Source organism: Pinus tabuliformis, chromosome 5_1 (assembly GCF_031772625.1).
Source record: "Pinus tabuliformis cultivar Carrire ecotype Pingquan chromosome 5_1, CPIR1, whole genome shotgun sequence".
Lineage (NCBI taxonomy): Eukaryota > Viridiplantae > Streptophyta > Pinopsida > Pinales > Pinaceae > Pinus > Pinus tabuliformis.
The window spans coordinates 501,432,003-501,447,268 of NC_142305.1; the positions used below are offsets into that span (position 1 = coordinate 501,432,003).

Below are 15,266 nucleotides of genomic sequence, written 5' to 3' on the forward strand. Positions count from 1 at the left end.
GAATAAATTTTAGAATTGAGTCTTCAGTGATTTGAAAAATAATTGATATTCTTCTTTTCACATCCACCACATTGGTAATTTTAGTGTAGACATTTCAAATCATCAAATGTGAGTCATCATGAGAACAAATGAACTATGAAAGTGTGATCAAGACGAGAATAAATCAGGGAGGAACCCTAAAATCTATGGGACTAATATGAAAAGTCAAATATTTTTATTAAGTTAAACACTTTTATTAATTTAATAAAATATATAATTGTTTAAAGATTAATTTAATATTAAATAAAAATGAATGTTAGTCATAATATAGATTATAAGAAAGGGAATAAGAAATATAAATATTTGTTTTATTAAGAATACACGAATATAAAATTAATCATTAATAACTAATAAAAGTAATAATCTAATGGAAATAATATTGAGTTAAAAATATTAATATTTAATATTAATAATGAATCTAAATATATAATATTAGTATTTTGTAATTGAATTCATATAAATTGAAATATAATTTAATAATAGTGGCCCTTATAATATGAAATACTTACTAATCGAGGTGAAAGGGAAAATTATTAATAATATTGAGTTCATAATATTAATACTTGATATTAATTTTTTTTGTAAGCTCAAATTCTATTGTTAACTAAAGAAATATTTACAACATATACATTGGATTGACTCCTTAGATTGCCTTGGTTTGGCAATGTAGAAGCTATATCATAGACGGTGTTGGTGACTACATTTGCATACTTTTACTCACCCTTTTACCATGTTCTTTTCATCCATTTCATGCCAATAGTGGTTAATCGATATCTTAAAATGCATAGGTATACCTCTCGTCATGTCTTTATGGATTATTGGTCAATGAAGCATAGTCCTAGGGGATTATTACCTAAGTAGCTTGCTAGTTCAGTTAGTTATGCAGATTTAAAGGGAGAATGACCAAGACCGTGATTCACTGAACGATGTTATCAAAGCTGGTAGCGCTATCCTTGAACACTGGCTGCAACGGTGAATCAACCTTTCGATTGACACATTGCTATCTTTTAACATTCTGTTTCATTTAGAAAACCACCATGTATTTAAGGGCAGACAGTGTCGTAATTCTAGGAGTTGTATTATTGACAAATTGTATAAAGTAGAGTTGTGGGATGTGAAATCTATCGATGTTAAGAGCCATTAAGGTTACAAGGGAAATACTCTAACTTTGAGTTTGTAATAGCATACTTATAATATTTCTTTTATTAATCACAAGTTGATCTTCTGAGCATATCGTGATTCATTGATCTTGCCGCATCGTTGATTAGGGAGTTGGGCCCACTCTCCTAACTAGGTGCTGCTAGATTAGATGTGTGTTAGGTTTATTTCTATGAGTTCATTATTGTTGTGAATGTTTATCAGTGTGTTGTTGTCAGTCCTTATTTCGGTTACTCTTATTTTTGTTACAGTTATTAGTTGTTGTTACTCTAATTTCTTGTTACACATTGATGAATTGATAGTTAATGTTCAACGCTGGGTAGGGAAACTGTGGCCTGCATATACAGTGCATGATAGCCTTGAAACAACTGGTAAAACCTTGGGTTGAAAATTAAATGTGGATTGGGTGAATTGCATGATTCCTACTTGGACACCATCATTTTTGCATTGTTGCCAGGGAGGTTATCAAAGGCACAAAAGTACAACCAATATTGACCATAGGAACGTTATCTCGTCCTGGGGAAGGAAGCTTAGACCTTGCTCTAGGTCATAAGAATTAGATCGTTTGGCTGTTTGGTTCCTTGCTTTTCGTGTCTTTGTAGGATTATTCTCTCGTCCCGGGGAAGGACTTTTTTATCACCTTGCTCCAAGTTTGGAGCTTCAGATTTCTTTGTTCTTCTTTTACAGGTATTTCTCTCTCGTCTTGGGAAGGGAAGTTTTATTTTTCACGCTGTTTGAGGTCCTGAGCTTGATTTATGTGATTTTCTTATTTTCTTTATTTTGTTTTCTTTAGGGGGCGCTCCCTTGTCCTGGGGAAGGAACTTCTTACCCTACTCTAGGTCTTGAGATTTTAATTTGTTTGAATGTTTCCCTTTCATTTTTTGATTATATGAATAGAGACACCAATAAAAGGGGTAGAGGGAGACCCCTGAAAGGAAAAGGGGTTGATTTGGGCAGAAAAACTTACATCCAAGAGAACAGCTCAAGGGTTGAGTCTGGAGCATCGTCATGAGATGCTGCTAGGGTAAGATATCATACGAGATATGGAGGACAATTAGTTTCACAACCAGAACCTCCTCCAATAGAAGAAGTGAAATTTGGGGAAGAAGAAGTAGCAAGTAGAGGATCTGAGGAACTGCATATTGCAAGTTCAAAGGAAGAAGATTTGAGGGAATTATTGGAACTATTTAACCAAGGGAGTGTTGTTAAACAACTTCCATCACTTGTTATAGAACAACCATAGCCAGAACCTGTTGAAATTCCAAGTGAGTATTAGCAGATATTCATGGCTCCTGCAACTTCTTTAATTGAATTTCCAATTGGAGATATCATAGGTGATACACCTATGAAGCCTATTCCTTTGACAACACTACCCAATTTCCATGGCCTTACTTCTGAGGATCCGGACACATTCCTTTTTGAATTCAATGTTGTTTTTCGGGGGTATGATTACATTTTTTATGCTTAGAAATTGAATATATTTCCCGCTACATTGAAAGGCACAACTTTAAGATGGTTTATTGGTTTGGGAGGGAAATCTATTGCTACATGGGATGATATGAAGACTATTTTCCTCGGGAAATATTAGGACTACTACAAATCTTGGGATGTAAAGGAAGAAATTTTTAAGATTATGCATGTTAGCACCTAAATCTGCCTTAGGCTGAAGGAAGGCAAAAATTAGGGTAACCACAAACCATGCTCAGTCTGGTAGCTAGCCCTACTAGGGCAAGAGAGGGCTCTCTCCGAGTAACGCCCAGTGAATATATAAGCAAAAACGGTCTGAGATGACTTATAGTGAAATATTGATCTTAGGCTAGTAAGTGAATATGGATACAAGAAACAATTTTCATGAATGACCAAGCTTCTGGGATGGTATGGGACAAGGACAGCATGAGCAGAGATTTAACCAAAGGCATAGGATATTTCATAAGGCGAGATAAGCATGAGTTTTTAGCAATCGAATCGAATTTAAATGGGGTGAAAATACTGTTTAAGAAAGTTGAAAATGGCATTAATGTATGAATCCTTTCCAGGCAGAAGAAAACACATAAAGACTTAACACTTCCTCAAGGCAAAGCAATGACTAAATTCTACCTTTCTCACTTAAAAGTATTCAGCTGGAAACGATCATGAATGAACTGAAAAATATCACAGGATACATATGAAACAGAGAGAAAAAACACATGCCAAAACTCATACCGCAAGAATCTTATAAATCAGAGCTGCACCATTTAATTATTTCTCTATCAAAACTGTACAGTGATAGTGCTGGTTTTTTTCCTCCCACACTTTTTTCTCAGAACTCTCCTCTTACAAAGTGGTTTATATTACCATAAATAAACTCTCCCATGAGGAAATAGATCGACCAAAACCAAGGGACCATTTAATTATTTAACAAATAGAAGCTGGAAAGTCAATCATCTGTTTCTTAGAAGGAGCCACGTTACAAACTCTGCTCAAATCTGTTGATGACCAATGGAGAGGCGGAAACTGTAGCTATATATCCCTTCTGAATCGTAACTGAAGTCAGAAATAGACCATTGTTTCCTATTTTTCTACTATGGTAGGTATTCTTCCTTTAATGAACGCACCCAGCCACAATTTGCTAAACTCAACACGTGTTTTCAGTTTGAAGACATTAACTTGTGTCACCATTGTTTGATTAACAGCGCATTTTTTGTTTTTTTTTGTTCCATTTGACGCTTTACTATTCCATTGAAACTGCGTAATAAGTTGGCTACCACAGAAGTATAGCACTTAGTAGCCCAATCTTGCATGCTTTACATTCTTTTCCTGGTTTGCTCTATTTCTGGTAAGGTCTAACTCAGCTGTTCGAGTGTGAGCCAAGTACCCAGTTTTTAATGAAATACAGGCAAGTGGAGGAGCAAATATAGGTGTACTAAATTTCATTGTAATAGCGGATTTAGGTGTACTATGACTCTAGCATTGGCCTGGTTTCAAGGATATAGAAATTACTTGTAATCAGCCAAATTTTGCATGAAATTGTAGCTACAATTGGACCAATACTCAGCCACAAGCTTTGCGAATAATGATGATTTATTTTCCATAAGTTTCGCAAGTTCATCATATTCTGCAAGTTTTCCATCAGAGAGGGTCAAGACCATGTCACCGTCAATGACTGTGGGCACCCGTGGGCAATTTTTATGACAATGCAATTCGAAAATTTCATGTCTGATGACTTTCTGAGCAAGTGCATCTATGGCAGAATCGATGGAGGCAGTTGCTTCGTCCAGAACCAGAATTCGGTTACGCTTTAGGAGAACGCGACCTAAGCACAAGAGTTGCCTTTGACCAGCACTCCAATTCTCCCCTTCGTCACTCATAGAAGAATCAAGTCAGTACAGTAAATCTTCAAAGGACTTGCCCATTTGACATTTTTGTAACACCTCCCAAATTTCATGATCTGAGTACAAGCCTAGGGGATCCAAATTACTTCTTATGGTCCCCTTGAATAGGGTTGGCTCTTGAGGAATGATACTAAGCTTTGACCTCAGATCACAAAGACCTATAGAGCAAATGTCCAGGTCATCGATCAGAATTCTTCCTCCAGCTGGTTCAATGAGTCGAAATAAGGCTGAAATAAGAGTCGTTTTACCACTACCTGTTTGTCCTACCACTCCCACTCTTTTCCCACCCATAAATGTGCAGTTAATACCTTTCAGAACGAGAGGGGCATTAGGGCGGTACCTTATCTTCAAGGTTTCTAACTGTATTCTACCTTCACTTGGCCATGAGACAGGAGGTCTGCTGCTTTCTATAATTGCTGGTGGCTCGGATGGCAAGTTCATGTACTGCTTTATATGCTCCACAAAAAAAATAAAGTTGGAGAGATTGTATGGCCATTGCGCTAGAAATACTTGACAAGATGTAAGTGAGAGTGCATATGAGAGAGCAAGACCCGCAAATCTAGGAGTTATGCTACTCAAAGGTAATGAAACGAGTAGAAGAGCTGAAGTGAAAAGGATAATGTTCCCAATGATTCCAACCTTAGGATCAACCATTCCATAGCAGCGTTGGTGTGAAAGAAAAGGCTTGCATCTGTATCAATAAGATTCAAATTCTTTTCCATGAATCGTTCTACCATGTTGAATGCTCTGATTGTGACTGCACCCAATGCTGTTTCAGCAGCATTGTCCATTACTGGTGCTTTAGTAGCGCCATTGATCCTTGTTAATTCTTTGTCATATGTGTCAACTGATTTGTAAAATTTGTTGAATTACCAACTGGAAGAGGCTTTGCCTTAGGGTCAATTTCAACAGATTGCCAGCCATCATCAAGAATCAGAGACTTTGGAGGGGAAAGATTATTTGAATTTGACAAATCACAAAAAGTTGATGAGTTTTGGCCTTGTGTACTGTGTCAACTTGGTGCGCCATGCCCTATGCCAATGCGCCGTGTTGCTTGCAAACACCCAGTCTGCCCTTCTAAAACGCATTTCCATCCCTCCAGACTTCAACTCGGCTTTTCTTTTGGGCGTTTTGACAATTTCTTGCTTGATAATTGTGAGAAGTGCCCGAGGTCTGCAAACATTGCCTCTGAACCAGTGATGCACAATAGAATGCCTCCCAAGGACATCCAACTTCCTCGTTGTGCCTTTTTTTCAAAAAGTTGTACATGTAATATAGAGAGAGTGCCCGATGTACATGTGGATTCCAGCAAATAATATTATAGAGGCCAATCGCTCTGATGCATAGTAGCCAAGTCAAAACCATTGGTGCAAACATGAATCCCACCCAATGTGTGCCATGGTGTTGTAGTGCAAATAGGCCTATTATTGTAATATAAATTGAGCACTTTAACTGATTTTGACCGGCGAGCAACATGAACAGTCATCGTGACACTCTGGATAGTGTGGCTACCTGTGCATTTGACAATGTTTCAGTTGTCAGTGAACTTGGTCTCAGATTTCAGATTGTCCAACTTCATTCTTGTATAAGGCACTTCTGGACAGCTACAAGCCACACATGGTTCACTTTCAAGATAATAACTATCAAACTCCACCAAACTGCTAAGCGTGTTGTATATTCGACAATTAGGATGATTTTCCAAGAGTTTCATTTTGTGAATGGAGCATATCATAAAACAAATTTGACAATTTCTTCTTCAAAACAAGAAATATCTTTGAGCATTAATGATGATTAAACTCTTGAAATAAGAAACTTATTGAACCTTCCTCTGGCCTGCACATGTTATTGAAGCACTTCCAAAGACAAAACCCTGGACTCAAGAATTAAAATGACTCTTTCTGACCAGAAATGACATTTCATGACTATGAATGACTGAAATGAACTTTGATGAACATAGAGAAATTTTGACTAGCCTGGGCAGGTACAAGCATGAGGGAAACAAGAACACCAAACTCTTCCGTCAGACAATGGCATGCCCCTAGCGAAATGCAACGAAGTGAGTCGAGCGAGACACCTAAAAATGAATTGCAAAAAGAGTTTTGATCTCTGGCGGAGGACTGAACAGACCGACTCTAACATTGGCTCCAATGGGGGATGGTAGCTCCCTGGAGGTGCCGAGAACTGCAGATCTTTGGGAGAGCAGACAGTGCCTTCGTCCCTTGGGCTATGGAGTCCATTATTCCGACAAACCAACATGACTCAATTTATTGACTGAAACTTGACTCAAACTAACTCAATGCAAACTGAAATGACTGAAAAACTTGACTCTAACAAACTAACTCAAAATGGCACTTAAAACTTAAAGCTTGGTGGCAGTACATGGCCACCTGTGTTTCTTACAAGACAATATATCCTCAAACTATATCAAAATACCAATGCAACAAATCAAGAAGATGGCTTCTTGACTGATTCTTCCTATCAAATCTTCTGGTCAACAGTAGATACTTGTAACTGGGTCTCCAAAAGGCTAATTTACCATGATCTCCTTCATCACTGAACACTACAATAATCACCTTCACTGCTGGCTGCAACAAACTTGCCATAGGATCTTGAAAAACATGAAGATTTTCCATTGCCACCTCTTGCTGAGACAACAAGATGTCTTTTTCTCTTGCTTCTGATTTTTCTTCATAAATAAGAGCACGTTCCTGGTCTTCAAAAAATTCTGAACAAGTAGATGAGCGGATTTCCAATTCAAAGAACGTTTCAAAACATGAAACATATGAAGAAGAATCTGAAATGGAATCCATAATGGTCTAGTCGGCTATAGTCTGAATATATTTCTGATCATCTTGACATGATATGACAGCCATATTCTCATTACATTCATCACATTCACCAATCATGAGAAAAGCAACTTCAAATGATTCTTGAAACTCAAGCATGACATCTCTATCACCTATCATAAATTCATCCAGAGAAACTTTTTCACCTACTTGAACAAAGATGTCCTCTTGATGTTCACGAATTGACTAGATTACCTTGGTAGGAAGGTTGTGTTCTGATGAGATGAGGGCAGTTAGGCCTGTAACTCTATCTTCTTCATTTGAGGCTGTTGTGTGTGGAGCATGATTGTTCAGAGGTCTTTGTTTCAGCCAGATGTATACCCCAGGAAGTTTGTACACCCCTCCACGCGGGGGGGTGCGGGGGGGACTTGTCCCCCCCGCGGGGGTCCGGGGGGGCTGATCCCCCCCGGCTAGGGGGTCCGGGGGCCAGCGGTCCCCCGGCGGGGGCTTGGGGGCAGCGCCCCCGAAGCTAAAAACAAATGTAAAATTGCCTTGTAAAAGTATAGTAATTTCTAGTCAATCTGGGCCGTTCATTAGGCAGATGATCTGACGGTAGAACTTATGTTTAGTTTAGGGTTTTTTGCCCTAGAAGGCAACCCCCTCTCTTTGTATGAGGGCATTGTATTTGAGGCTGAGATATAGGTGTGTATTCTGTGAGCGAGAAACAGAGAGCTGTGATTGTGAGAGAAAACAGAGGATATTACAGCGGATTTGCTGTAGGTTGTGTCTCTTCATTTTGCTACATAATAGAAAGGAAGGACTGGCTGTTCGGGGTGGACGTAGCCCAAACTGGGTGAACCACGTATATCTGTGTCTCTCTTGTTTTATGCGTTTTTTGTGTTTATATTTCTGCAATATTTTATGTGTTCCATTGCTCCGTAATATATAATTTTCTAACAGAGGCAGCCTCAACAATGCAATTCTCTTCTATGAGATCCGGAACAACATGTTTTTCCTCATCACCATTCGTCTCTCGATCTGGTTTATCATCATCATTTTCAGAGATTGGAACATCATTTTCCTGTGTATCCTCATTTATTTCAACCAGATCTGAAATAAGACTTCGTTTTCCATCATTTTCAGTCATATGGAAATCTTTAACCTGCGGATTTTGATCCTGCTGCAAAGTTTCCTCCAAGAGTTCTGTAGGCTGCTGAAACGGATTTTCATACAATGCTTCCATGATCTCATCATCCATAAAATTATCATCCTCATAGTATTTTTGAAGGCTTTCAATAAAAGTAGAAGCATGTTTGCAACAGTGATGAACTAGATTTAATGATGGATAAGAGTCTTTATATCTTTCAATGAACATGGCATGAAAATCCTTTAAACAGTAAATACAAGCAGGCGGTAAACTTTCATATCAAGATTGGGCTTCACCTTCTAGAGTGGCCATGAATATCTTCATTAAGCAATCTTTAGGAAAATCAACCTTCAACTTGCGAATATGCAGGTGAAATCGAACTAGATGTAAAGCAACGTCCTTCTTACCATCATCTTTAAACGTAGGCAAATTCCTTGACCAATCTACTTTCGGAATCTTATTTGGAACCCTGGAATGTGATCTCGGCTCATGGGAGCGTATTTTCTTACAACCCGATCCATCTTGAAAATCTCAAAGCTACTGACCTCTCTGCAGTGGAGTCACCATGAAGCACCGATTGCTGGATTCTTCAATGAATGGAGTCGCCAGGTGAATGATTTCAGCCGTCTTCTTATGTCTGATCATTGTTCACCATCAACCATCAGATCTGAGCTTGATAGATGTACTGGGGCAAAACAATCTTCAAGCAAACCATTTTCCTTCCCCAGTGGAGTCGCCACTATGTTAGCACCTAAATCTGCCTTAGGCTAAAGGAAGGCAAAAATTAGGGTAACCACAAACCACGCTCATTCTGGTAGCTAGTCCTACCAGAGTAGGAGAGGGCTCTCTCCGAGTCACGCTCAGTGAATATATAAGCAAAAACAGTCTGAGATGACTTACAGTGAAATATTGATCTTAGGCTAGTAATTGAATATGGATACAAGAAACAATTTTCATGAATGACCGAGCTTCTAGGATGGTATGGGACAAGGACAGCATGAGCAAAGATTTAACCAAAGGCATAGGATATTTCATAAGGCGAGATAAGCATGAGGTTTTAGCAATCGAATCGAATTTAAATGGGGTGAAAAGACTGTTTAAGAAAGTTGAAAAGGGCATTAATGTATGAATCCTTTCCAGGCAGAAGAAAACACATAAAGACTGAACACTTCCTCAAGGCAAAGCAATGACTGAATTCTACCTTTCTCACTTAAAAGTGTTCAGCTGGAAACAATCATGAATGAACTGCAAAACATCACAGGATACATATGAAACAGAGAGAAAAAACACATGCCAAAACTCATACCGCAAGAATCTTATAAATCAGAGCTGCACTGTTTAATTATTTCTCTGTCAAAACTGTACAGTGATAGTGCTGGGTTTTTTCCTCCCACACTTTTTTCTCAGAACTCTCCTCTTACAAAGTGGTTTATATTACCATAAATAAACTCTACCATGAGGAAATAGATCGACCAAAACCAAGGGACGGTTTAATTATTTAACAAACAGAAGCTGGAAAGCCAATCATCTGTTTCTTAAAAGGAGCCACGTTACAAACTCTGCTCAAATCTGTTGATGACCAATGGAGAGGCGGAAACTGTGGCTGTATATCCCTTCTGAATCGTAACTGAAGTTAGAAATAGACCATCATTTCCTATTTTTCTGCTATGGTAGGTATTCTTCCTTTAATGAATGCACCCAGACGCAATTTGTTAAGCTCAGCACGTGTTTTCAGTTTGAAGACATTAACTTGTGTCACCATTGTTTGATTACCAGCACATTTTTTTTTTTGGTTCCATTTGACGCATTACTATTCCATTGAAACTGCATAATAAGTTGGCTACCACAGAAGTATAGCACTTAGTAGCCCAATCTTGGGTGCTTTACATTCTTTTCCCGGTTTGCTCTATTTCTGGTAAGGTATAACTCAGCTGTTCGAGTGTGAGCCAAGTACCCAGTTTTTAATGAAATACGGGCAAGTGGAGTAGCAAATATAGGTGTACTACATTTCATTGTAATAGCGTATTTAGGTGTACTATGACTCTGGCATTGGCCTAGTTTCAAGGATATAGAAATTACTTGTAATCAGCCAAATTTTGCATGAAATTGTAGCTACAATTGGACCAATACTCCGCCACAAGATTTGCGAATAATGATGATTTATTTTCCATAAGTTTTGCAGGTTCATCATATTCTGCAAGTTTTCCATCAGAGAGGGTCAAGACCATGTCACCGTCAATGACTGTGGGCACCCTGTGGGCAATTGTTATGACAGTGCAGTTGGAAAATTCGTGTCTGATGACTTTCTGAACAAGTGCATCTGTGGCAGAATCGATGGAGGCAGTTGCTTCGTCCAGAACCAGAATTCGGTTACGCTTTAGGAGAACGTGACCTAAGCACAAGAGTTGCCTTTGACCAGCACTCCAATTCTCCCCTTCGTCACTCATAGAAGAATCAAGTTGGTGTGGTAAATCTTCAAAGGACTTTCCCATTTGACATTTTTGTAACACCTCCCAAATTTCATGATCTGAGTACAAGCCTAGGGGATCCAAATTACTTCTTATGGTCCCCTTGAATAGGGTTGGCTCTTGAGGAATGATACTAAGCTTTGACCTCAGATCACAAAGACCTATAGAGAAAATGTCCAGGTCAGCGATCAGAATTCTTCCTCCAGCTGGTTCAATGAGTCGAAATAAGGCTAAAATAAGAGTCGTTTTACCACTGCCTGTTCGTCCTACCACTCCCACTCTTTTCTCACGCATAAATGTGCAGTTAATACCTTTCAGAACAAGAGGGGCATTAGGGCGGTACCTTATCTTCAAGGTTTCTAACTGTATTCTACCTTCACTTGGCCATGAGACAGGAGGTCTGCTGCTTTCTATAATTGCTGGTGGCTCGGATGGCAAGTTCATGTACTGCTTTATACGCTCCACAGAAACAATAAATTTGGAGAGATTGTATGGCCATTGCGCCAGAAATACTTGACAAGATGTAAGTGAGAGTGCATATGAGAGAGCAAGACCCACAAATCCAGGAGTTATGCTACTCGAAGGCAATGAAACGAGTAGAAGAGCTGAAGTGAAAAGGATAATGTTTCCCAGTGATTCCAACCTTAGGATCAACCATTCCATAGTAGCGTTGGTGTGAAAGAAAAGACTTGCATCTATATCAATAAGATTCAAATTCTTTTCCTTGAATCTTTCTACCATGTTAAATGCTCTGATTGTCACTGCACCCAATGCTGTTTCAGCAGCATTGTCCGTTACTGGTGCTTTAGTAGCGCCATTGATCCTTGTTAATTCTCTGTCATATGTGTCAACTGATTTGTAAAATTTGCTGAATTACCAACTAGAAGAGGCTTTGCCTTAGGGTCGATTTTAACAGATTGCCAGCCATCATCAAGAATCAAAGACTTTGGAGGGGAAAGATTATTTGAATTTGACAAATCATAAAACATTGATGAGTTTCGGGCTGTGCGCCAAGCAGCAGGCCCAATGCACCGCACCAGTGTTAAATTACACTGTGCATTTCAGCTCTGTGCGCTGCGTCAACTTGGTGCGCCGTGCCCTATGCCAATGCGCCGCGTTGCTTGCAAACACCCAGTCTGCCCTTCTAAAACGCATTTCCATCCCTCTAGGCTTCAACTTGGCTTTATTTTTGGGCGTTTTGACATTTTCTTGATTGATAATTGTGAGAAGTGCCCGAGGACTGCAGACATTACCTCTGAACCAGTGATGCACAATAGAATGCCTCCCAAGGACATCCAACCTCCTCGTTGTGTCTTTTTTTCAAAAAGTTGTATATGTAATATAGAGAGAGTGCCCGATGTACATGTGGATTCCAGCAAATAATATTATAGAGGCCAATCGCTCTGATGCCTAGTAGCCAAGTCAAAACCATTGGTGCAAACATGAATCCCACCCAATGTGTGCCATGATGTTGTAGTGCAAATAGGCCTATTATTGTAATACAAATTGAGCACTTTAACTGATTTTGACTGGTGAGCAACATGAACAGTCATTGTGACACTCTGGATAGTGTGGCTACCTGTGCATTTGACAATGTTTCAGTTGTCAGTGAACTTGGTCTCAGATTTCAGATTATCCAACTTCATTCTTGTATAAGGCACTTCTGGACAGCTACAAGCCACACATGGTTCACTTTCAAGATAATAACTATCAAACTCCACCAAACTGCTGAGCGTGTTGTATATTCGACAATTAGGATGATTTGCCAAGAGTTCATTTTGTGAATGGAGCGTATCATAAAACAAATTTGACAATTTCTTCTTCAAAACAGAGTTTTGAAGAAGAAATATCTTTGAGCATTAATGATGATGAAACTCTTGAAATAAGAAACTTATTGAACCTTCCTCTGGCCTGCACATGTTATTGCAGCACTTCTAAAGACAAAACCCTAGACTCAAGAATTAAAATGACTCTTTCTGACCAGAAATGACATTTCATGAATATGAATGACTGAAATGAACTTTGATGAACATAGAGAAATTTTGACTAGCCCGGGCATGTACAAGCATGAGGGAAACAAGAACACCAAACTCTTCCGTCAGACAATGGCATGCCCCTAGCGAAATGCAACGAAGTGAGTCGAGCGAGATACCTAAAAATGAAGTGCAAAAAGAGTTTTGATCTTCCTGCAAAAGACTGAACAGACCGACTCTAACAATGCATAAAGAAGATGAGAATATGGAAGATTTTGTGGAACATTTTCAATATAGTTTGCAAAGATTAGGCCACAATGACTTAGATAAGAATATCTTGAAGAATATTTTTCTCAAGGCACTAAGGGAGGAATCTCTGGAGCTATTGAACGTAGTAGGGAAAGGATATATATCAAAGGAGGAATTTGATACCATCTGTGAACTATAAATCAAGTGTTCATGAGGGGATGTGAGGCAAAGGCAAGGAATATGGACTCTCAAAACATCCAATGATGGAGTTACAAAGGCTGAAATTTGGAATCTGTTGGAAAACCTAAGAATCAATATCCTGAGCACATTATCATCACAACTAGACATGTTGCAGGTGAAGCAGGAGTAGATGGAAGCAAATAAGGCCATGTCTATTTTCTTCCCCCAATATAAGAAGAAGCACTCATTGAAGGAATGTCCATTAAATTCTATGGAGACTTGTACGATATGTGAGGAGAGTCATTCCATAAGCAATTTCCTGTCTCTTCCTGGACTGAAGGCAGTGTTTTAGGGAACGAATCAAGAAACATAAAAACTTTATTTTATGGTATTAAGGAAACCATGGCAACCACGGCTGCTAAATATGAATCAAGGTATGCCTCAAGACTTGTCTCAATATTTTAATAATATGAATTTTTTCCATTAATCTGTACTTTTTTCACCTTCTTGGCTGCAGTCTTACTAATATACAATGCCCTGGCAACCCATGTATCCTCCATTTGGTCCAAATTCTTCATGGTCTCAGAATTGGCATGGATCTCCTCTTCCTCCTTCAGGACAATTCTCCCAACCTATGCCACAACAGCAGCTACAACTGCCTACTAATGCACCCACTAGTAATCCTCCTCTTCGTCCTCAATTTCATTTCCAACCCAATCTAAATCCAAATAATAGAGGGTCTCAATAGTTTGAGACACTCAACCTCCCTACAAATAGTATTTCCACTATAGGATGTAATGAATTAAATATTCGATCTGGTCGAGCAGTCAATACTCAGACTTCACCTATAATTGTTGGGCATACTGATGATGAAGTCTCAAAACTAGAACAAAGAATGATAGGGGATGAGCTGACACAAATTCCTATAAAGAAACAAACCCCTTTACAAACTATTATTACTAGAGGGTGTTAAACTGGTCCACCCTATCCTGAAACATTATCTTTGAGCAAGCAAAGTCCTCATCCTGACTTTGACTTTTTATGAGAATTTCAAAATGTATTTGTTAAGATTCCATTACTTCAATTTATGAAGGATGTACTGATTTATGCTAAGACAATTAAAGGATATTGTTCTAAGAAACCTGGTAGACAACTAAAGGACCCACTTACTATTCATGTCATGGGTAAATTATCAGATATAATGCTGGGGAAATCTATACCTGTCAAATATGGGGATCCTGGGAATCCGATTCTGACAGTGTAGATTAATGGGGTGGATATCACAAATGTACTAATAGATTTTGGGGTAGTGATTAATGTTATAACCTCTGCAACTATGATTTTCTTGGGTCTTTGGAACCTTAAACGAACTCCCGCCATCCTAGAATTGGAAAATATGCCTACTATTAGACCGGTAGGGAAGCTGGAAGATATCACTATTTTGGTAGACTCATGGAAATACCCCATTTACCTTTTGATTTTACATACCCAATCCCCAGGTGGTGGGAACCCTTTGATTTTAGGAAGACCTTGGCTCGCAACCACAGATGCTTACATTGGGTGTCCCTCTGGAAACATGCTATGAAACCAGCTCACAAAAAGATAGAAAAGAAAGATAAATGCCTTAGAAATGAGCCTCTTCGAGGGGGAAAACTCCTTTACATACACAAATGAACAAATATTGGATTATACAAATCAAAATACCTCCTTTCTATATAGAGAAGTCTAAGGGGTTATAATATAATCAGAGCCGACATAATAATAATAATGTAGGGCACAACAATAACAATAGTGGGCTTTTATGGGGCACAATAATAACAATATGGGGACTACATGGGTACAACTATATAATAAGGGGGTTGCACTAATAACAACAAGGGGTTGCACTAGCAGTA

General features: G+C 38.8%; 1 protein-coding gene and 1 pseudogene across 1 annotated transcript; both read right to left on the minus strand.

Annotated features, from left to right (window-relative positions):
- Nucleotides 1-4,172: 4,172 nt before the first annotated feature.
- On the minus strand, nucleotides 4,173-6,054 carry LOC149165683 (ABC transporter C family member 8 pseudogene; annotated as a pseudogene).
- Nucleotides 6,055-10,538: 4,484 nt separating this feature from the next.
- On the minus strand, nucleotides 10,539-11,778 carry LOC149165684 (ABC transporter C family member 8-like). The gene is made up of 2 exons (XM_089431184.1): nucleotides 11,221-11,778; nucleotides 10,539-11,130 (listed from the first exon to the last, which is right to left on the minus strand). The coding sequence occupies exons 1-2, from the start codon at nucleotides 11,708-11,710 to the stop codon at nucleotides 10,577-10,579; spliced, it is 1,044 nt and encodes a 347-aa protein (XP_089287310.1). The 5' UTR covers nucleotides 11,711-11,778; the 3' UTR covers nucleotides 10,539-10,576.
- Between the last annotated feature and the right edge of the window lie 3,488 nt (nucleotides 11,779-15,266).